This window comes from Suncus etruscus, chromosome 2, assembly GCF_024139225.1.
Source record: "Suncus etruscus isolate mSunEtr1 chromosome 2, mSunEtr1.pri.cur, whole genome shotgun sequence".
Classification (NCBI taxonomy): Eukaryota; Metazoa; Chordata; class Mammalia; order Eulipotyphla; family Soricidae; genus Suncus; species Suncus etruscus.
Genome location: NC_064849.1, coordinates 38,706,457 through 38,730,610, shown reverse-complemented (window position 1 = coordinate 38,730,610; position 24,154 = coordinate 38,706,457). Strand labels below are relative to the sequence as shown.

The 24,154-nt window shown below is 42.3% G+C and overlaps 1 protein-coding gene across 1 annotated transcript in view; it reads right to left on the bottom strand.

Annotated features, from left to right (window-relative positions):
- The window catches only part of NID2 (nidogen 2), a 73,040-nt gene that overhangs the window by 4,993 nt on the left and 43,893 nt on the right, over positions 1-24,154 (bottom strand). Inside the window, 8 exon segments of the mRNA XM_049767665.1 lie at positions 245-374; positions 3,788-3,948; positions 4,734-4,955; positions 7,968-8,186; positions 8,799-8,918; positions 18,824-18,967; positions 21,320-21,448; positions 22,585-22,728. Coding sequence (XP_049623622.1) covers positions 245-374; positions 3,788-3,948; positions 4,734-4,955; positions 7,968-8,186; positions 8,799-8,918; positions 18,824-18,967; positions 21,320-21,448; positions 22,585-22,728 — 1,269 coding nt within the window.

Genomic DNA, 24,154 nt, shown 5'->3' with positions numbered 1-24,154 from the left:
CGGCCCCAACTCCCTGATTTCTTGACCAAGTCTTGTCTCCCAAGAAACCTGATTCTCACAAGAGCCAAATATAAGAAAAATGGTCTCAAATCCTAAGCATTTGTTTACAGAAGGGCTGGTCTTGTTTATTACAATATAGAACTTCACAAATGGCATACTTTATACTTGGCCTAAACAGGAAATAGCTTGAATTCAGTAAATATCAAGTGAAATTCAAAAGTGCCTTATGGATGAAGGTACTGACCTGTGTCAATAATGATCTCACGTTCTGCCCCTGGTTCCAGTTTAGCGCGGCTAATTGTGCGTGCAGAAACATCTGTCCAGTATACCATCTCATCTTTGCAGTCATAGTCAATTCCCACGGCAATGGAGCCCTTCGTGAACCAGAACACAGAACTGGAAGTTAGATTTCCCCTTGTTGTGTGCTCACCTAAAGTTGTGAATGGTTCTGTATTGAATTCTGAATGGTTAGGTAAGGAGAACAATGCTAGGTCAGAGATAGGGTAGGTAACTTACTAGAAGGTTTAACTTGGATACTTAACCTCTTTCTGTCTGATTTCTTCATTTCCAATTGAAAATAACATTGCTGCTATTGTAATGAATACTATATAATGCTCATAAAGGACCCTGATCAATATTTAGTATTCATCAAACCCTTAATAAGTATCCTGGGCCAGAGCAATAGCACAATGGGTAGGGTATTTGCCTTGCACACAGCTGACCTGGGTTCAATCTCCAGCATCCCGTTATGGTCCCCAAGCACTGCTGGAGTGACTTCTGAGCACAGAGCCAGGAGTAATACCTGAGTGTCTCCAGGTATGTCCAAAAACCAAAGAAAAAAAAGTTTTCTTACGTTGGGGGTGGTGGTGGTGGTAAACTCATTGGGGTTGGAGCCACATCCAGTGGTGTGCCTGGGTTACCTCCAGTCTCAGGCATATTCAGGGAACTATAGGGGATACCAGGGATTGAACCTCGGCCAGTCATGTGCAAGACAAGCACCCAACCCACTGTACTATCTCGCTGGCCCATCAATGTTTTTTTTTTTGGTGGGGGGGCACACCTGGCAGTGCATAGGGTTTACTCCTGACTGCACTCAGGGATCACTCCTGGTTTGGTTTCAATCACAATTAGGGTGATTGAACTCAAGTTGGCCTTATACAAGGCAAGTGCCCTGCCCACTATAATACTCTTCCCCCAGTTTATTAGTGGAAAAACAGGTAGTTTAAGAGAATTAGTTCCTTGCAGGGGTCTCAAACTCAATTTACCTGGGGGCCGCAGGAGGCAAAGTCGGGGTGATCCTTGAATGCAAAGTCAGTAGTAAGCCTTGAACATTGGGGGGTGTGACCCAAACAACTAAAACAAAACAAAACAAAAAAAGATTCCTCTAGGGCAGGGCCACAAAATGTTGTACGGAGCAGGCCGCCAGTTTGAGACCCCTGGATTAGAGGTTAAATGCTGGTCTTCTACCAGGGTTCTTTATTATTTCACTAGGATAAAATGGACTCCTTTCAAATGTTATCCAGCACTTTCTGAAAGTTTTAAAAAGATGCTAGCATATAACAACAAAATCTGCTCTTCCTGCAGTTGTATGGCGGTATTTTGCTGCCATCACTTACGTCTCTGCAAAACAAATCTATGGTAGTTCTAGCATATAAAGAAAGCCTGTAATCTAACAGTTAAAGAACTAGACAATGGGGTGTATGTGTGTGTGTGGCACAATGCCTTATCTAGGGAAGGCCTTCCTTACTGCTAATAAATGACATGGAAAGTCTGAGTCTGATATAATCCCTCCACACTCCATAGTGTTTGTTTCAAGTGACTTCCAATTCAGAGACCAGACCATGTACAAGGCCAACATCTAGGAGCCAGATGCTATCCCTGAAGTCATGCCAACTCCTTGTCTGCATAAAGAAGCCTACGAGAGCTACAAATCTTAAGTGCAAAAAACGCTTGACAAAGCAGGATTTGTATCTTGTGAGAAAGAGTTTGTATGAGGGCATGTGATGGTCGAATATATTTTCACATGAGCGTTAAAAAACTGTCTTAGGGGGGCCGGGCGGTGGCGCTAAAGGTAAGGTGCCTGCTTTGCCTGCGCTAGCGTTGGACGGACCGCGGTTCGATCCCCCGGTGTCCCATATGGTCCCCCAAGCCAGGAGCGACTTCTGAGCGCATAGCCAGGAGTAACCCCTGAGCGTTACCGGGTGTGGCCCAAAAACCAAAAAAAAAAAAAAAAAAAAAAAAAAAACTGTCTTAGGGGGATAGAGAGAGAACACAATAAGGCACTTATTTGTCTCACATGCAGTCAACCCACGTTCAAGCCCAGAGCACAGCCAGGATTGCATATAGGGAATCCGGTAACCCAGGGACCCAGGTAATATCTTAAGTGTTTCTTTTTTAAATAAAATTTTAAAGTTAATTTCCAATAATATCCTTATAGTCCATATTCAATTTCTCTCACAATTTGTCATTATTATAAACTGCATTAGTATAATATATGTAATTAAATGGTAATTATTTTACAAGCTGTCATTATTACCCCTGCAAGTCTAGACATGCAGTGACACTTCCTGACGAGATAGCAGTGATTAATTGGAGGTGATGCTTTCTTAGTTTCTGCCTTTTAGGAACTTTTGCCACAGTATGCTAGAAAATGTTAAAACATAGCTTTTGCTGACTATTTCTCATGACTTGGGAGCTTCAAGAGTTAGTTCATTGAAAAAGAGTTAGTTCTCACCATCACCTACAGGTTCTCAGGAACTACGCAAAACAACATAAAAAGCAGGTCTTTGAAAAAATGTCTTTCATCCACTATAGGCCAGTATTATGCTTTTTGGGTCATTCTCCAACCCCCCCAAAGACCAGAATGAAAATAAACTAAAACACATTTCTTCAGTGTCTTTTTGAGAACTTCTCTTTTCTCCATTTTCATGAGAAATGCCTCCAAGAAGCTGCTCTCTTGGAAAATGGCCAGCATTTCTTTTATGACAGGCTCAAGCCATTCCATTCTTGGCATCAGACTCATCCCAAATCTTCATCTGAGGAGGAGTCAGAGAAGAAAGAGACTGATCAGCAGAGCCAGAAGGAGAGCAAAGGGAGCTGTGATGTGAGGCAGCCTTTCACGGGTTTCTCTCTTAGCTGACCAGCAAACTATAGCCTGCAACCAATCCAACTATTGTTTGGACTTCAGGAATAGTAAATATCTCTGTGCATGGAGAACCTGGGAGACTTGGCTTAAGATTTCTGTCCATTTTTCCGTGGATTGCTGTACTACTTCCATATCTATGACAATTCCAACAATTTTTTTTTTTTTTTGGATTTTGGGTCACACCTGGCAGTGCTCAGGATTACTCCTGGCTCTATGCTCAGAAATCGCTCCTGGCAGGCTCAGGGAACCATATGGGATGCTGGGATTCAAACCACTGACTTTCTGCATGAAAGGCAAACGCTTTACCTCCATGCTATCTCTCTGGCACCCCCAATTCCAACAATTTTCAATCATAAGCCAGCAACTCCATGCATCAATAAGGCCTTTTGGGTGGGAATGGCCACAGTTTACAGTGCTTGGGTATACTTCTTGCTCTATACTTGGGACCATGTCATCCCACAGATAGAACTAGAGTTGGCTATATACTAGGTGAACTACCTCTCTGGCCATGGAGAGTAGCATTGTTAGAAAGACTATATAAACCTTCTGAGACTTTTCTCTACCTCAGGGCCCTTGTTTAGCAAGGTTGACTTACACAGAGCTTCTAAATTCCCCATCCCTTCCACAAGAAATCCACTCTACCTGCAGTGACAGCAGGGGCTTATGTTTGTCCTTCTGAAAATGGGAGCAATTAAGAGAAACATAGCCAATCTGCGTGCCCTGGGCATAGAGCAGGAAGGGACGTTTGATCTTAGGATGAGTGGTGGACTGGACCAGGGCTTCATCAGATGTGGTTGTTGTACCTGCCATGGGATCGCAGAGGGTAGGTATGGGGAAGAGAAAGGGAAAACGGGTGGATGGGAAAAGAGGAAGAAAAATTACTTCACCACATACCAGAACCTTGCCTGACACCTGACACCTGACAGAAGTTCTTCACCCTAGACAAATATGCCCCAGATGTTCCTTAAAAGAAATTTTCACTTCCAGTAGAGTTTTAAGGATCAATGACAAATGACTGCCAGATACTATGAAGTAAGAAATAAAGCATTAGTCTCAGAAAAAAGAAGTCTTCACTGTATTTTTGTTTTTAAGAAAATACAACTAAGTTTTTTTTTTTCCTTTGGGGGAGCGTGGGTCACACCTGGCAGTACTCAAGACTTACTCTTAGCTCTGTATTCCAGTATTGTTTCTGATAGGGCACAGGGGACTGTATGAGGTGCTGGGGATCAAACCCAGTTCAGCTGCATGCAAGGCAAATGTCATACCTGCTGTATATCGCTCAGGCCTCAACAACCAGTATTTTAATAGCTTCTGGGGAGCCCCAGGTAAAGTCCCTTTCACCCTGGGCTGGGAGGGGGTGTGTTTGCATACTGAACTGAACTGATTTTCATAAGGTCTCTAAGAAACTGCCCAATTGAAACATTTAATCCAAACTGGGATCTTGAGTGGACATAGACCAAATCATAAATCAACTGACCAAATCAGTGACTTCTTAGATCCCTTGACCTTTCACTTCCCCACCTTCACCCCCTGCGGCAGAAACACCTCAGACACAGCTGAGATGAGTGAGTAATACCTGAATGCTTACATTGAAGGGTGCCCTGTGGTGAAACATGGGGCCGTGACACTTCTTTGCCTTCTTTGTTGACACACCAGCAGAAGTCGCTTTTGCCTTGGCACTGCATTGGAGTGAACTCACCCTGGTCGTCACAATGCGGCAGGTACTGGTCATCCTTGGGTTGACCCTCGTATATTTCCAGCAGCTGCTCCCGCCAGCGCTGACATACAGTTGGGGGTCTGTAGTCGACCTCTGAGCGGATGGAGACAAAGCCTTTGGTTGTCAGCCAAGGACAGAGAGCAGATCACAGCTCAGGATCAAGTGGCTGGCCTTCTGCCTAGTGGCCTTGACACATGCCTCAGCTAAGCCCCTGGACATGAACCCAGCAGGGAAGTGCTCAGCATTCTCCATGTGAATCCTGTGTTTCAAGGTCAGGAGGATTTGTTTTCTTGTTTTGTTTTTGGGTCACACCCGGCACCGCTCAGGGGTTACTCCTGGCTCTATGCTCAGAAATCGCTCCTGGCAGGCTCGGGGGACCATATGGGATGCCAGGAATGGAACTGGGTCCCTCCTGGGTTGGCTGCGTGCAAGGCAAACGCCCTACCTGTGCTATCTTTCCCACCCCAAGGCTTAGCCATTCAGAAAAGCACAGTTATAGCTCAGTCAGGCTGGTAAGAGAGCCTAGGCCACTCAAGCCAGGAGAGTAACGTAGACCACATCTCCCATGATGCTTCTGGAGACTTGAGTTTCATGAAGCTTAACATCAATATTTATTTTCCCACTTGGATCAAGTTTCAGGCTATGTGTGAGAGGGCTCATTTGAAGCAGTGTATGTCTTAGAAAATATGACTGTCGTCCTATGTGCCTGAGTATCTGCTCATTGACTAAAACTTTGGTATACATAGGATTGGAGAGGTGGGGTAAACTGCTTAAGGACAGACTCAATGCCAAGAAGTCCTTGGTCACTGCTCTTCAGATCTCTCAAAGCTGCATCATTTCAAGTGCTCATCCTGTTGCTCTGCCCCTTTTTCTAGCATTCCTCCTTCCTTTTTTTCTGTTCTTTACTGTTTACCATCCTGCTGAGTGTATCCCTACAGCGATTCCCTGCATCTGAAGCCTCTGCTTTAGACTAGTAATTACATGTTCACCCAGCGATACCTTAAATAGAAGATTCTTCTTCCTTTTTCCAGGCTCAACTCTTACCATTTGTATATATTATAGAGGAGAACTAATCAAAAACGGGGCCCTTGCTTTTTCCCTTCCAAAGAGCGGTCTTCTGGTCTTCACCATATCAATAAGTGGCACTTGCATCTTCCCATCATTCAGTCCCAATCATCCTTTTTCCTTTCCCTGTCCATTTGAGGTTCAGAGGTGTCAGAAATTCATGCCAACTTTTTTTCCCCCTCTGACATCTTCAGAAGCTGCAGTTCCTCTAGGAAAGCCGGAAGCTAGTGAATAGCCTTTAGTTGCTTAAACCCGATTAGCTCAACCACAAGACTCATTTAGTTTGGAGAAACAGATGGAAGAAAGCCCTTCGGCCCCAATCTTTACAGCTTGACTCAGGGGAAAGAAAGCTCTTTTTAAGATGTTGGAGAGGGAGCCAGAGTGTATAGCAGGCAAGAAGCTTCTTTTGCATGCAGCTGATGCAGGTTCAAGCCCCAGCACCATGTAGGATCTTCATTTGCCACAGAGAAACCAGAGAGTGGGAAGAGAAAAGCATTCCATCAACCGATGCCTTCTACCACAAGGCGGAATTCCCTGGAGAAGTTACCAACCACATCCACATTCTACACTCTAGATCCATTCTGGTGTGGGGCCCACCCAAGGAGGCAAATCTGGAATGCAGACACCACAGTGCAGTCTGCCTCACCTCGCTCCTATGTGGCCATCCCTCTCATGCCTTACTATTTGAAGCCACTTCTCCCTCCAACCTAGGGTTTCTGATTGATAGGATTCTAACTATTTTGGGGTCTAGGGCACAGAGTATCCTCTTCCCCCTTGAAATTGAGCCCCGTTATATAGAGGATACTAATTAGAAATGGAGTTAAGTCCAAACCAGAGCTAAGAGAAAAGTAAACCCTGAGAAAGTTTGCACAAAAATAACCCCTCTCACATATTTGCTTCTCAGTCTCTTGCTCCCTTTTGAGCCCCTGTCCTTAAAATATCCTTGTGTTAATAATGTGCATGGAATTTTCTGAATCAGTCCCTTAGGCTACCTCCCAACCATCTGATTAATTCAAACCTCAGCTATCATTAGAGCCAAGACTTTTTGGAAGAGTAAGCATGAATGAAACAGGATTTCTTTTTGTTATTGTTGCACTGTTGTTTCCTTTGATCCACACATGGGAACAAGGGTGTATATGTAGGTCAGTCTATGACTACAATCCTAGCCATAAAAATATTGCTGAAAGGATCAAAAGCATTAGTGAACACTTTTTTTTATTTGAACACTTTTCAATAGTAAAAGTGAGTCATTGGAATATTAAGTTCATTGATATGAACTTCATTTACCAAAAATGATATCAAGCAAATCCTATATTGGTTTAATAAAGTCCATCCGTTCTGAGGGTGGAGAGAGCTCTTCCCATCTCTGAACAATTCAGGAGAAGCAGACTCCTACACAGGCCACCTGCTGGTTCAACAGCTGTGACCATTTAGAAACAGTGGAGATGAGTTTAGGATTATGGACTTGATCTGCAGCAGCCTGCAACAAGTTTCTGTGCCACTCCCAGAGTGGACACTAGTATTCTGAGTGGCATGCGAGGGTAACTAGAGAGGGGCTGGGATACAAGCCTAGAGGAAACAAGTGTTTACCCTCATGTCTTATTTATTTCTGTACTGATATTAACTTGGTCTTCAGCTTATTTCCTGAAATTCTGAAGACAGTTTAATTGATAGAAAAAAATATATATGGGAATATGGGAAAAGGCCCTTTGCCGTCCAAACAGAAAGTAGTAAAAAAAAAAAAAGGCTCAAAGATGTCCCTAAGCAGCCAACAGACCTAGGGTTGGCTCCTCAGTCTGATCTCAATGTCAGATTCCAGCAGGAATAGAAAACATCCAGTTCATGCTGGACTTTTTACAGCAATCATGCATGTCACAGTGTTTGTTTCTCTAATATATGTATAGTATATGTACTCTTAACATTGGAGAAGGCCACTGACCTTCCATATGTGGGCTCAATACTTAAGTCCTACCCCGCAATGCCACTCTGCTGATTGTGCCCGACTTGACTTGTTCCCACATTTCTCCTCTGGTGGCTTACCTGGTGGCCCGCACCGAGGAGGATTAGAGCCTGGTGGAGTCTGCGTGTCGGGCACCTCTTTACCATCAGTTTCCACACACCAGCAGAAGCCAGTGGTGGCATGACACTGTAGGGGCATGAAGTCGCCCTTCTCATCGCATTGTGGGATATGGATCCGCTTCTGAGGGTTGGTGGACTGAGCCAGAGCATCGCGAAACTGTTTTTCACAGGGTTTTATTTCTGGAAATCAGGGCAGAGGGGTGGACTCATTGCTGCAGAGGCTCCAGTTTAACAGGCTTTCTCTTAGTCCTTCATCCATGCCATCTTAACAAGCACCTTTTTAAGTTTGGTTGTTCAAGTCTGAGTTTTATCATTTTAGTGATGTTGACTCTGTGGTTCGGATAGTCAGTTATGTCCTTCCTTAACATCACCATTGTACCTGAATCACTACATTCCTATCCACTTCCATTCTGTTTTCTTTCTTTCTTTTTTTTTTTTTTCACTATACTCTGGAGCCACGAGTCTTCTAGGCACCAGTGTAGTATTTAGAATAAATGCTCTCTTCTATATCTTAAAAACAAAAACAACTACCTCATAGTAAAGAGGAGAGTGAACCAGAACTGCCACTATGTAGGACAATGGATGAACTATCCTCAATAGACTATTCATGGCCTTCCAGAATGCTGATAATCAACTAGGTAACAGAAGTTATCTAAGAAAAAAAATCTAGAGCCTGGAAAACCTACCAACTAAAGCCTAAACCATTGATTATTTCATAGTACCCTGAAGTGCAGAAAAATACTGATAAAAGACTTAGGGTTTACATATACAACTTTGCCTTCCAATACTTACCCTCTGTGCAATGAAAGCCATCTCCAGTATATCCAGGTTGGCAGTAGCAGGAAAAGGAGCCCGGTGTGTTATAACAGGTAGCATAGTTGTGACATTTGTATTCTGAGCATTCATCAATATCTGCAAAGGTCAGGGACAGAGAGAGTGAAGAAAGGAAGGAAAAGCATGATATCATATGAACTGCTTTGTGACTCTCACAGATATTCACAAAGGAACAACTTTCAAAGACCTTTGGTCATGACAGAAAAATGCTTGCCCCCAAAGGCAAGCTTTCCAGCGAAAAGTTGAGATGCATCATGAACTAGCTAATCCACTAGACAATGAGTGTTTGGTGTGAAACTCAAATGAGTAACCACCCTGAGAAAAAATAATTCTGCAGTGTGTTTTTCCTATAGTAAAGTTCAGGAAATTATTACCACTGGTCCAGTTTTTAGAGTATACACCATGTTATTTTCAGCAATATTACAAATAAAGATAAATTCATGAAACAATATATTTCTCCTTTCTTTCTTGGCATCTGATTTTCAGAAAGAAGTGAAGAAGCCTGGTGAGGTGCTGAATGTTTTTCCAGCTGAGCTAAAGGCACATTTAATTGGGATTTTTATCAAGAGTGCTACTATCTAGAATACGAATCAACTAATCACTAATTTTCTTTATCTTTCACTTTCAGAAGAAATTAAAATATATAATGAAATGTTTTAAAATAACACACATAAGAGATAAAAAAAAATCTCATTTATTCAGACTTATTTGAATAAACAATCCAGGCGTCTGTATTTCCCACACACTATTATAAAGATTCATTTCCATGATGTTTCTCAAAATTGCAGCATCCTGAAACTTCTAACAAAAGCAATTTCATTTGCTGTGTTTACTGAAATCAGTACATGCTGATAATATCAAGGCACCCTATTCTCAATCATATGCCCTCTACCCCCACAAATATAAAAAAAATCAAACTAAAAATGCCCAGACTTTGAGATAAGCTAAATTTAGAGTCAGGAAGTCCTTCAGAATAAATCAAGGAAAGAGAAGGGAAAGGGAAATATGTGTAGATCTGATCAGGACTCAACTAAAAGCCCAAGAGATTGTATAGACTAGGGTACAGCATTTGCCTTGTACACAGCTGTCCCAACCCTGGTTTGATCCCACAATATGTCCCCCAGGTCGAACCAGGATTTACTGGATATGGGCCTAAACCACCACCAACAAAAAAGACTGCAACTCTCTGGGACCCGGAAGCTTCAGCGGGTAACACGGGGACAGCAGGGTTCCATGCTGTAGGCTCTCTGGCCAAGCTTAGGGGAGGATGTGGCCTCCGGCTCCCCCCCGGGCCGCCTGCCGCTTGGGGTGCCAGCCCGGTAGGTTCCGGAAAGCATTTTGAGGCTGGACCCAGGTCTCCCCCATCCTGCACCGGGTTCGGGGAGGGAACTGCTGATCTTCTGGCTTCCAGCACAATTAAGGATCTGAACTCCTCTCTGGGACCAGGAAGCTTCAGCGGGTCTTTGCTCCTTATGAAGCAGACTCAGATCCTCTTAAGCTAACTGCCAGTCAGCTCCCAAAATGGAAAAATAGACTCAGCCTGAGAAGAAACCAAAACTCTCTTCCTATCAATTTTATTACCAACGAACTCCTACCTCCAAATCCCTTCACTGGGCCCCTGTGCTAGCTACCATAGCCAGTTTTGAGACTCGGCACTCAAAGACATTTCCTGATACGGGAGTGCTGGGAGCTGTTTACAGACTCCAGGTGGCCAACTCAAAGACCAAAGTGGTATCTCGAAAACAACACCCCCTCACCCCTGTGACTATCTCTAAAACATAAAAGGGACATTGTACCTTTTTTGTATACCTTTGATGTATTCCCTTAACATCTATAACTCTTGGAATATCCTCTTAAACAATGACAATTTGCTCGCTGTTTTTTTTATTTGTTTGTTTGCTTTTTCCTCTTTGAGATCTGTTCAATAAGCAATGCTGGTAGAAGAGTCTCTATAGAATTCATGTTAGAACCAAGCTATGGGGAATGTTGGATTTGCTCCCTTAATCCCCAGATGTACTAACAATATCTTGTGGCATTGTTTCTCTTTTGCATAGGCACATTAAAATATGCAAACAAGTTCTTATCTAATAGAGATGGGAACACAAATTTTGTAACTCAGTTAGGCCTTATACCCTGGACATTGGCATAACAACTTGACTCAGACCTCTGAAGAATGGGCATTGCCCATACACCCCTGAACCATGGATACCATCTCTGGAAACAACCACAATTGACTATAACATTACCAGGACGCAAACCTCTACCAGAGAAGACTCTACCACTGCTCTGACTTTAATTTACTCCACGGAGGGCTCTCAACACCTGCTTGCAGAGCAGGTCTCTCCGCATCTAATGGTGAGTTGAAACTAGAGGATGCTCCATATCAGCCTGACTTCGATGAAGGAAATGCACAGAATCCAGAATCTTAAAATACAGGAACCTGACATCAACAACAGCTAAAGTGCGGAAAAAGCTTCATTGGGACTCAGGGGTTGGACAGACTGGTATGCCTAGAGCCCAGAGTCAGTCTTATGCCAAAAAACTTCTAGGGTGAGGCCTTCTTGTAATCAGATCAAGGATTTTTTTTCTCGTTTTCCCCACATTTTGCTGGGCCTATGCAAACAATGGCGATTGCCACTTTCACACCTTTACTACTGTATTTTTAACACACATCCATTAAAAAAGAAAAAAAAAACAGCTTAATGAACTTAAAAAAAAATAACTGTAGTAGAACTCCTGTCTTGAATACAGGCAGGGGATGGAAAGGAGGGAGTGGGGATGTAAGGGTGGGAATGCTGCATGGTGAAGGGGGATATTCTGTTTGTGACTAAAACCCAACTACCAGGCCCGGAGAGATAGCACAGCGGCATTTGCCTTGCAAGCAGCCGATCCAGGACCAAAGGTGGTTGGTTCGAATCCCGGTGTCCCATATGGTCCCCCGTGCCTGCCAGGAGCTATTTCTGAGCAGACAGCCAGGAGTGACCCCTGAGCACCGCCGGGTGTGGCCCAAAAACCTAAAAAAAAAAAACAAAAAAAAAAACCAACTACCATATTTGCCCGCGTATAAGACGACTGGGCGTATAAGATGACCCCCTAAGTTTGCAGTTAAAACATAGGTTTAGGCCTATATTCGCTGTATCAGACAGAACATTCCAGTGCTACAACTGTATGTACCACAGTGAGCCAATCACAACAAGCAAAGGTTCAAAGGTTATACTGTAATAGACTTCCTCTCTGACTCTGGCCAATCTCAGCAGGCTTTTTACAGTGTAGATTCGGGTCCAGAACATTGTCTAATTTGCATGCATAAAAAGCCTGCTTGGATTGGCTGAGTTAGAGAGGCATCCGAGCAGCCTTGCAGTGATTGGTGCAGGATTGAGTTGGAAAATTCGTTTTGTGGCAATATTCAGACAATTTTCGTTTAGCGGCATATTGAAACATTTTTCGGGATATACTTGGCATATAAGACGACCCCCAATTTTCGGTTTCAAAAAGTCATCTTATATGCCGGAAAATACAGTATAATGTTTGTAATCATGGTACTTAAATAAAAATTTATTTTAAAAAAAAGACTGAAAATGAAACAAAGTCACATTCCCTCTGCAGTATCTGAACAGAAAGAAAATAGGATGAGCAGGGGGACTCAGAAGATCAAACACATTAATTCAGCACAGCACTGGTAGAGATGCTTGTACCCAGGAAGCTGAAAAGCTTATAGGTCTGAGTTTAACGTGACTCAATGGCGACAGTGTGCCTCCCTGGCCAGAGTTCCATGCCTGATGCACACTTTTCCAGAACTATTCCACCACCACTCATGCCATGACCATGTTGTCAGTGAGCCACTTTGCAGTAACTAAGGGATTGGTTAGGAAACACCGACATTCTATTAACCCTGAGAGGAATCTCTTCTATTGTGATTGGCAAATTAGCATTCTGCACTTTCTCCATCTCAGGGAAGCTTGGGCAGTATACATCAGTTCCATTAAGTCCCAACTACTCCTGAATGTGCTGCAAAACATTATTTCATGTCATCCCAAGCAGCACTGCTGGGTGAATAGTTGGACTCCCTTCAATGGCAGGAGAGGCCCTTTAACTTCACCTGCAAGTTATAAAATAAATAGGTTGCCTAGGTCACTCCTTCAAACTACCTATCATCTATCTATCATCTATCAAATTCCTTCCTAGCCAACCAAACTACTGGACCCTAACTTTCCCTTCACCTGACCTCTCCTGCCTTTTGACTAACTATCATCTATCTATCAATCAATCTATCTGCCAGTCTATCTGTCTATCTATCTATCTATCTATCTATCTATCTATCTATCTATCTATCTATCTATCTGTCTAACCATCCATCCATCACATACACATAGTCATAAATAAAACTTAATCTCTGATCTCAGTGGAAAATGCTACCCTATTCCACTATCCTAAAGGCTGACTCCATCTTTTCAAGAGGACAACTCAAAATCTCAGGAGACCACAGCTAGTGATGGGAACTTCCAATCCTCTGTGAGTTCATAAAACTGTTCTATAAAGCCCATGCAGTAAAAATGAACATCTAGTCAAAAATCAAAGCTGTTCATAATAGTAAGAGTGTACTTCTAGTGAGAACAGGAACCCAGGCAATGACAGGAAGCAGAAATTCCTGAGTCTCAGGGCCTATTTCTAGACTTTTAGATCAGTTTCTTGTGATTATTTTTGAACTAAGAAAGAGGAGGACTCCCTCCCAACTGTCACATAATTTAAGTCTGACAGTATGTGGCCTTCTGATCTGAATTATGATCAGACATGATAGCAGTATCTTCCACACAGATACTACAGCTATGGGGAGATGGGCTGCTATACTCTGAATGAGCAAATAGAACTGAGAGATTCAAAGTATGAAAAAAATAAATCTATCCTAGAGAAGTGGAAGTTAAGCTTCCTGAGGTGCTGCACCCATGCCAGAACTATCCAGTCAGGCACTCCTGAGTTGCAGGCCAGCTGGAGCCCCTCCTCAAGGGGAAGACACCAAGGGTATCCAGAAACTGGAGTTATGTGTGAAGGGGAACTCACAAGATGCTAGGAGTCAGAAGAAAAAGTGTGAATAATTTCAACCCCAGAATAAGGGAGAAGTTTTCCTGCTTCCACAGGGAAGAGGTGCTGCCATTTCTATGGAGGAATTTAGGGGCTGAATATGATAAAAATGCCTACAGGGCACAGTGAAGTGAGCCTGCTACTCCCTAGACTCTAGTAGAGAATCAAAGATGACTCCAACTCAGCTTGAATTTCCATTCAATCATCTATTAAGCTTGGAAAGAACCTGTCTGAATAATGTGCTTAAAACCCTGGTTCTGTGTTCCTCCTTTGGTGTTTCAGCTCTCCTCCCCACACTAATTCTGAACCCACACCCAAAATCAGCTCAAATTCCTTTCTTGCAAACCCAATCACTGGACCCTAACTTTCCATTCTCCTGACCTCTCCTGCCTTTTGGACTAACTACCCAGTGGCATTTCCTGGTTTCCATTAACATTACTATCCCACCGAACCTCTACAAACCTCAATTAAGGCATTGGTGCACATTTATTTAATCTCCACCCATTTGATCAAGCACCCACTGTCGAGGCTTCATCTATCACAACCTGATTTGCTTTCAAGTCTATTCTCCACTCCATTTGTGGCCCCATCCACTTTTCCATATCTTACATTCCTGGAATAGACTATCTGAGTGAGAGTAATATAAAAGCCTCCCTTTAGGTCTCTTCTAAATAATGACAGCCAGCTGTACCTCCATGCCTCAGCTCACACTTGCTTCTCCCCAGAAATGTCCTAATTTAAGACTCTGTGTTTGTACCTGGAAAAAACAAACAAGCCTGCCAGTTATCCAGCTCCAGCCCTATTGAATTACTTCAGAAAGGGAAAAGCTGGAAAAGACTGAACACCACTTGGATAAAAGCAAATCTTGTATTAATTCAGACCAATTTAAGAGCTAAAGTCAAGTGTGTTTTTTCCAGGTAAGCTATTTGGCCTTTTTCTTTTGTTTTGTTTTCAGGGGGTCCCCCCCAGAGGTGCTGGGTTCACAAACAAAATCCTGTGGTGCTTGGGATGCCATGTAATGCTAGGATCAATCCTGGATACTATATTTGCCAGGTCCCCTGGGCTCTTGCTGGCCCACAACCTGTGCTGGAGAAAAACTCCTATACCTTTTGACTACTAGCCTCAAAGAGTTTCAAAAGATGCTTTAAGAATACTCATTTTGGGGCCGGCAAGGTGGCGCTAGAGGTAAGGTGTCTGCCTTGCAAGCGCTAGCCAAGGAAGGACTGCGGTTCGATCCCCCGGCGTCCCATATGGGCCCCATAAGCCAGGGGCAATTTCTGAGTGCTTAGCCAGGAGTAACTCCTGAGCATCAAATGGGTGTGGCCCCAAAACAAACAAACAAACAAACAAAAGAATACTCATTTCGGGGCTGAAGTGATAGCACAGCAGTATGGCATTTGCCTTGCATGCTGCTGACCCCAGACGGACCTGTCCCCTAAGCCTGCCAGGAGCGATTTATGAGCACAGAGCCAAGAGTTTCTCCTGAGCATATCCAGTGTGGCCCAAAAAACAAACAACAACAACAACAAAAAAATACTTATTTTCAGGGTTGCAGAGATAAGACAGTGGGGAGGTTTGCATTCTTTGCATGTGGCCGACCTGGGTATGGTTCTCAGACCCCAATATGTCCTCCAAGCCCATCAGGATTGATCCTTGAGCACAGAGTCAAGAGAAAGTCCTGAGCACCAACAGGTGTGGGATCCCCCCACCAAAAAACAAAAAACAAAAAAAACAAACAAACAAAAAAGAAAAATGGCAGAAATCAGCAAGATGATAACAACAACAAAATGATAGTACTTTAAGTTCTCAATATGAAAATGTAGCCTATTTCAGGGTTATAAGAGAATTCCAGAAACTGATAAGCCTTTCAAGGCAAATGGAGTTGCAAGAAGGAAGATAAAATAATTTTCAAAGGGACTAGAGCGTGTATCTAACCTCTAATAGCATTCTGATGCTAAGCATTCATCACATCTAGGCTGCTCTTATGTCAAATTCGTTGCTTTTAACAAACAAACAAACAAACAAGGAATTAAATATTTTCAAGACACTGTTAATGGGGTGAGGGAAATAGCTCAACGGGTGGCGGGTATATTTTGCTTGTAGGCAGCCTGGGATTGAGTCTCAGCAACACCCTCTCAGCACCCTAGGGACCCCCCCCAACCCCCACCATAGTCCTTGAGCACTATCAGGTGTGGCCAAAATCACCTCTTTCAAGAAAACCCCAGTATTTCTACTGACAGACATTCATATGTTTAAATATAAAATTGTATTTTTTCTTTCTATTTTCTCATTTCTTAGAGCTAACAGGTTATTAAATCAAACTGAATCATAAGTCCCACAGGGTAGAAAAGCAGTATTTCCACTGTAGGGCTGTACAGAAACATGAGAAGCTCATGTTCTCAGTCCCAACTCCCCATTCTCTCCATCTGTGAAGCACATTACTACAGATGGGGCTCCTTGGCCGGTCAAGTGGGACAGTCTCTGAAACACAAAACTCTTCCATTTTAATTTCACAAATCGTTGAACTCAGTTGACAGCTGGGGGTATTTTTTAGGAAGAAAATAAGAAACAATAATAAAGCTCAGCTGAACCTTAGAGCTATGAGACATAAATTCTGCTTTCAAGAAAACTCTAGCAGCATTGTTGTACAGCTGACGTTGAAACATTCAAAAGCCAGATTCAGGAAATGTCAAATTGATGCTAGAAAGATGGCTCAATGAACTGAATGAACGCTTTGCATTCTGGAGGTCCAGGTTCAACTCCCATTACCACATGGTCCCCTGAAAAACCACTAGGACTAACTCTAAACAGTCAGGAGCAGCTCCCAAGCAACAGAGAAGCAACCAACCAATAAATTGATGGCATGCCTGGGAGAAGTGGTTAGCTGTGCTGCCCATCCTGTCATTTGTTCTGCCAGTAACTTAAGATGTGAGCCTGCTGGCCTGGTTTCAGTTGTTCTGCTGAAAGTGAAGCCAAAATGAAATGAGAGAAGGAAAGACAAAATTGCAACTTCATGTGTGTGTGTGTGTGTGTGTGTGTGTGTGTGTGTGTGTGTGTGTGTGTGTGTGTGTGTGTGTGTGTGTGTATGAAGTTGAGTTTTAACTAACAAACATTATGAGGATTTAGGAAACCTTTAGTGAATTATATTGATGCATTTAATCTCAGTTTAAAAACACTACTAGGGCTGGAGAGATAGCACAACGGTAGTGTGTTTGCCTTGCACGCAGATGATCCAGGATGGACTGTGGTTCGAATCCCAGCATCCCATGTGGTCCCCCGTGCCTGCCAGGAGCAATTTCTGAGCGCAGAGCCAGGCGTAAACCCTGAGCACTGCCAGTTGTGACCCAAAAACCAAATAAATAAAACTCTACTAATTCCAGCTCTGAACATGACAAAGAAACACAAAGGTTACTCACAGCTTTGTGCTTAGAAATCAATCCTGGTAGCACTTAGAAGATTATATCGGATATTGGGGATAAAACCTGGGGTCAGCAACATGTAAGGGAAATGCCTTAACCACTGTACTATCTCTCCAGATTTGAATGATGTTATTTTTGATTTCTCAGAGAGAAAAGAAACATTTTATAAAGAGCTGAGTAAGTTTGGCTGGATCCCTGGCACAACATTATGGTCCCTTGAGCATCTCTTGGAATAAACTCTGAACATACTGCTGGAATAAGTCTGATCACTACTGAATGTGGCCAAAAGAAAAAAGAAAAAAAAAAGAATTGTAAGTATGTTTAGTGATTGTTTAAAATATTACTTCAACCAGGGGAATAAAGAGCAACAACTAAAAGTTAGGTATTGTGTATGTAAACATTCCATGGGATTATTATTTTACTGATCCTACCCTGATCGGTGATTGTGCCCTACTCTAGGGTGGTACCTGATTCTGATGGTACAAAAGCAATGGTCTGTGGAAGGCAAAGGCTTTTTTTGGGAGGACTGATTCTGGGGCTTTTGGCTTCAGCCTTGTCCACTGAATAAAGCTGATATCTTCTGAAGCCCGACTACCTGTTAGCTTTATACCCGCCGCATTCACCTCAGAACCACCGGCCGAACAGGGTGGCAGATGCGTGCTCCGAGCTGGAGGAGAAAGACCTCATCCTCCATCCCTCCATCAGTCAGCCCCGTCAAGGGCTGACTTGTAACAGTTAGGTAAGACTGGAAGCCTTTAACTAAAGAGATGAAAAGATGGAAATTTCCCAACAGAACATAGGATCTTCCTGAATTCCTCCAGCCTATAGGAGCTCCAAGAACAAAGGCTGAATGAGTCCCTGTCTCACCTCCACTCTCACTACTGCAGGTGCACTTCTACCTAGGACATAAAAAAAAATGCTCAAAATCCAGTCTGGGAATGTCACTCTGGGCATCCTTTCTTTCCTCATTTGGCCTTGTGGGGAACAAAGGAGAGAGAGTGACCTTCCTGGGAAAGGGGCTTGCTCTGTGGGGATGTGCACCCCAGGCAACCTTCTGGAATGGCTGTACCGCCCTGGTACTCACCAGTACACTGGTGTCCATTGCCTGTGTAGCCTGGATGGCAGACACAGGTAAATGAGCGTTTGCCATCATAGACGCAGTCAGCCTGATCTGCAGGAGCACAGTTATGACTGCCATCCTCACAGGGGTTGGTAGCATGTTCAATTGCTAAAAGAGACAATAGAACAAGTATAATTGAGAACTCAGGCCGGTCAAAGTATGAGCCCAGCTCCTCCTTTTCCAGTCTGGGGATGTCACCCTAGGCATCCTTTCTGACTTAGAGACACTCTTTCTTTCCTCATCTAGCCTTTCCAAGTTGTGGGAAACAAAAGGGAGAGAGTGACCTTCCTAGGAAGTGTGCTTGCTCTGTGGGATATGAACTTAACACAACCTTCTGGAGTGACTGCGCTGGCCCTGATACTCACCAGTGCACTGATGCCCATTGCCTGTATAGCCTGGATGACAGACACAAGTAAATGAGCGTTCACCATCAAAGATGCACTCAGCCTGATCTGCAGGAGCACAGGTATGGCTGCCATCCTCACAGGGGTTGGTAACTTGTTCAATTACTAAAAAATACAAAAGGACAAGTATATCTGAGAGCTCAGGCCTGCCAATGTGAGGAGCCCTGCTCCTCACAAAGGAGGCTGAATTCCCACAACTTCAACATAGGTGGGGACTCATAAAATATGTAGCCCCTTTCTCTGGGTCAGTGAAATATAATTACTTCAAACAATAATAGGAGTGGTCTGTACAGAGGTATTTTACAAACATTAATAAGTCCAAGAAATGCTGGGTAGGGTTATTGTCACAAATACAGGTTAGCAAAAAGGTTCCAGGTTACAATTTCTAATTCAATAACAATGTTACACATACACACACACACACACACACACACACACACACACACACACACACGTGCGTACGCATATCTAGAATAATTTCTACTTTCTTATCCCACTGGATTAGAAAGCATTTTTCTTGGGGCTAGAGTAATAGTACAGTAGGTTGGGCATTTGCATTGTATGAAGTTGACTCAGATTCCCAGCATGCCATATGGGTCCTCCAAATACTGCCAGGAGTAATTCTTGAGCTCAGAACCAGAAGTAACCCCTGAGCATAACTGGGTATAGCTGAAAACCCAAAAATTTAAATAAAATTTGTATTAAAGAATTTTTCCTTCTCTAATGATATAGCCTTTTCAATGAGATGAGTTGAGAATTTTGCTTCTTTCAGATCTATTTTTAAATCCAAGAATAATTTTGGGAATCCTAAACAGGAGAGGTATATTACAGATGGAGCTCCACTATGGATCCTGTGGGAGAGATTTTTTTTAATTAGAAATTCATTTCCTGCTCATTTGGAAAGGTTTTTTTTTTGGGGGGGGTGTAAGTGTTGGGCCATAATCAGCGGCACTCAGGGGTTACTCCTGGTTCTGCACTTAGAAATAGCCCTGGCAGGCTTGGGGAACCATATGAAATGCTAGGAATCAAACCTGGGTCCTTTACAGGTCGTTCTAGAACAAGGCAAATGCCCCACCACTGTGCTATCACTCTGGCCTCACATTTGGAAAGTTTTTGACCTCTCCCTAGAGCTAATTGTATTCATGACAATGTTAATGAGTTAGAGAAGTAGAAAACCTGTCTCCAATACAGGCAGGGGATGGGGGAGGAGGGAGATGGAAGGCATTGGTGGTGGGAATATTGCACTAGAGAAGGGGAGGTGTGTATTTTTTATGACTCAAACACAACTTCCAATATGTTTGTAATCATGGTGCTTAACAAAAGACATTATAAATAAAATAAAAAATAAATATAATCTTAAAAAGATCATTGCCTTCCCCACCACATTTATAAGGATATATCCTACACAAAGAATTTTATAAATATCTTATTTTATTACACTTCAGTATATCTTTTTATTGTGCCCAAATTTCTTTCCTTCTTATTTCTTTTCTCACTGGATATTGTGAGGATAAAATAAACATACAAATGTCACTAAAATCAGAGGTGGACACATTGTAGGGCGTATCCAAGTTTTATCTTGAATATAAAATGAAAGAATTGGGTGCTTTGACATTTGTCTGGCATATAAAGCAAAGGACATCAATTATATCCTTTTATTTTAAATTATAGGGACCTCACTGAGTGGTTCTAGAGATCAAACTGAAGGCTCTTGAACAGTTGCCTCAGCCCTCAACTACATTTTTAAAAAAAATTAAATTATGGGCCAAAGAGATAGCACAATGGTAGTGCGTTTGCTTTGCATGCAGCCAACCCAGTATGGATGGTGGTTCGAATCCTGGCATTTCATAGGGTTCCCCGAACCTGCCAGGAGCAATTTCTGAGCACAGAGCCAGGAGTAGCCTCAGAGTGCTGCCAGGTATGACCTCCTCCCCAAAATAAAAAACCCTTAAATTAGGCCTCAGACTGGTATTCTGAGATTTCCATAAATTAGGCTAATTTACCTTTACAGTAAAAAAAAAAATGAAGTCTGTTGTTCAATTACATGAATTAACCAAACTATTAAGCCATATATGGGCATCCCTTAAACAGGAGACCAAGTTCACTGTCTCTCAGACTGTTGGAGGGCCGGATTATAGTAAAAACAAAAATTATGAACAAATTCCTATGCACACTATATATATCTTATTTGTGAAGAAACAAAACGGGAATAAATACATTATGTAGCCTGTGGGCCATAGTTTGAGGACCACTGCTCCACGTCAATAGATCCACCATGGAAGACAATGATCATAAAACAAAAAACAGAGCTGAAAGGTCTTGGAGTTGTTTCCATGTAAACTATGCTCTTGAAAGAAAACAACACAGCAGAGCTTCTGTATGGTGAAAGTGGAAATAAAGAATCCGAGAACAAGGTTCAGAATTATTTTGGTAAAGAGAAAGGAATTGGACACTCACAATGGCAAGAGCGAAGGTCTTCACCAAGCCGATAACCCTTGATACAATCACAAAGGTAGCTTCCTATCAGGTTGATGCAAATGGAGTGGGGGCCACAGATGTGTAAGTCATATGAACATTCATTAATATCTAAAAAGAAACAGGAACAGAAAAGTGCTTCTTAAATCAAATTCTACAAGCAAAGGTCAAAATCTCAAGATTATCTCATCAGCACAATGCTTCTAACAGAACTAATAAATTTTGGAGTAACTGAATATTGAAATGTAGGTCTTTTAAAGCACCAGATATGTACAGATCATAATAAAGAAAATTTATTTCAATTCATTCCATAATAAGCCACAAAAAGATACATTCTGAACACACATTTTAAGAATTCTTCAAACAAGTTAAAATACAGCACATTTGGAAGGAAAATAGTCATGATGTTTCTTTCAAAATGTAAACAAGTCCCTACTATGGCTTTTTGAAATAGTAGGTAAAAGAAGAAAGCACAATGTCCAAAATCTAAAAAAAAGTAAAATCTAAAGCTGACTCCCACACATGCCAGAAGTAGGCTTAAAATGACAATTTTTATGAACTTGAAATATCCCGAAATTGAAGTTGACTTTGTGTGTTTGAGGGTAGCCATACTCAGGTGCCCAGGGCTTACTCCTGGTTCAGAGATCATTCTTGGCAGTGCTCTGGAGTTCCAAGGATCAAACCTAGATTGGCTACATGCAAGACAAGGATCCTATCTACTATATTATATATATATATATATATGTATATATATATATATATATATATATATATATATATATATATATATATATATATATATATATTTGGTTTTTGGGCCACACCCGGCGGTGCTCAGGGGTTACTCCTGGCTGTCTGCTCAGAAATAGCTCCTGGCAGGCACGGGGGACCATATGGGACACCAGGATTTGAACCAACCACCTTTGGTCCTGGATCGGCTGCTTGCAAGGCAAACGCCACTGTGCTATCTCTCCGGGCCCAATATACTATATATATTATAAATAGTAGAGTATACTGGTTTTCCAGTCCCAATTGCAGTAGACATTTTCTTTTCAGATTCCCAGCTCCCAAGACCTATCTCCAAATAATTCTCTCAAATTTTACCTTCTCCTTTGAATAGGTTTTTTTGAGAACATCGCCTAGAATAAAAACTGAGCTCATTGATTAGGGAGAGCACCAAATGTCTTGTTCTCTTGAAGTAGTGCTGGAGGGGTCTAGCAAAGAAAAAAAGAGTAAAGGCATCTTACCCAGACATGTCAATCCAGTCCCATGGTACCCATGTTTGCACTGGCAGGTGTACTGCACACCTGACTCTGGATAGCACTGAGCATTTATGTCACAGTTATGAGTTCCACGGAAGCACGGATTCATTGTGGTTTCATCATGTTCATCTGTGTGGGAAGAGGAAACACATCAGTAGTTTTAGAGAAGAAAGTACAGAGATCAGAGTGTTTGGAAATAACTGCGTGCTCACCTGTGTTTGGGCAGCAACACCCAAAGTCAAACTTGGTTATTGGTATCATAATGCCCAATAGTTTCCTTTTGTCTATAAAAAATGACTTTTTATGTTTTTTTTTTTTGGTTTTTTTTTTTTTGGTTTTTGGGTCTCACCCGGCAGTTGCTCAGGAGTTACTCCTGGCTCCATGCTCAGAAGTTGCTCTTAGCAAGCACAGGGGACCATATGGGATGCCGGGATTCAAACCGATGACCTTCTGCATGAGAGGCAAATGCCTTACCTCCATGCTATCTCTCCGGCCCCACTTTTTATGTTTTTAGTAGGTTTGTGTACATGGGCTAAATATATAACAACACAGGGCATTCTGCATTTAAAAGGATTTTTTTTTTTTGCTCTATGATCTCTGATTTCCAAAATAAATCAGTGAGGTAGATTATTATCTCTATTATTGGTCATTTCCCACATATAATGAAAGTGAGACACTGGGAAAACTGCCTGAATACAGAAAGCCAAGAAATGGTACAAAAAGGGTTTATACCCATATCTTCTTAATTTAAATTGGTAGGCATTATAAAAATATACTTATTTTAGGGGTCATCATTCAATTAATTAGAAATTTTAGTATTTGGAAAGAATTATAAGATTGAGTAAATAGAAATTTCTTTTTATTTGTTGCTGCTGCTGCTCTTGTTATTATGATGTTGGGGGCCTCCCAAGCAGAGGTCCTTTTGATTGACAAGTCAATGCTAGGACCTAGGGTTGTGGTGCTGTTTGAATCCTGCAGTGCCAGTGATTCCCTAGGTCACCCCAGTGACAATCAGAAAACCACATGGTTTTAGATTTTGAACCAGGGTTGAACATGTAGAAGGCCTGAGTTGAAAGAAGTGAAAAACATATTTTCCCCTACACATTCCTGATGGGAGTTGTCTGTCTCTTTCTCATGCAATGCAATGTTCCCCCCTCAACCTCCCCTCTGTGTTAACTACCTGCTTGTCTTTTATCTACTGAGTTACAGGTGCTGATCCATTTGCTGGCTCCCCATGGTTTTACAGACCCTGCATTAATTGTGCTGAAGACATCTTGGAGACTTAATGTCTGGATCCCGCTCACTTGGAGACTTGAAGTCTGGACCCTACTCACACCTACCCCCAAAACCTCCGGATTCCCCCATATCAAAGCCCATTCCTGTTTCCTCTGTAAAAATAACACAGCCCACCTGAAAACTGTATAAAAACCCCTTGATTTCAGACTTTGGGGTTCGCAACCTCTGCTCTGCTCTGAGCACGTTTCGAACCTCTGATCGATCAGATTAAACTTGGAACTTGCCTGCAATTTGCTGAGCACGTGCCTTTTTCACTATT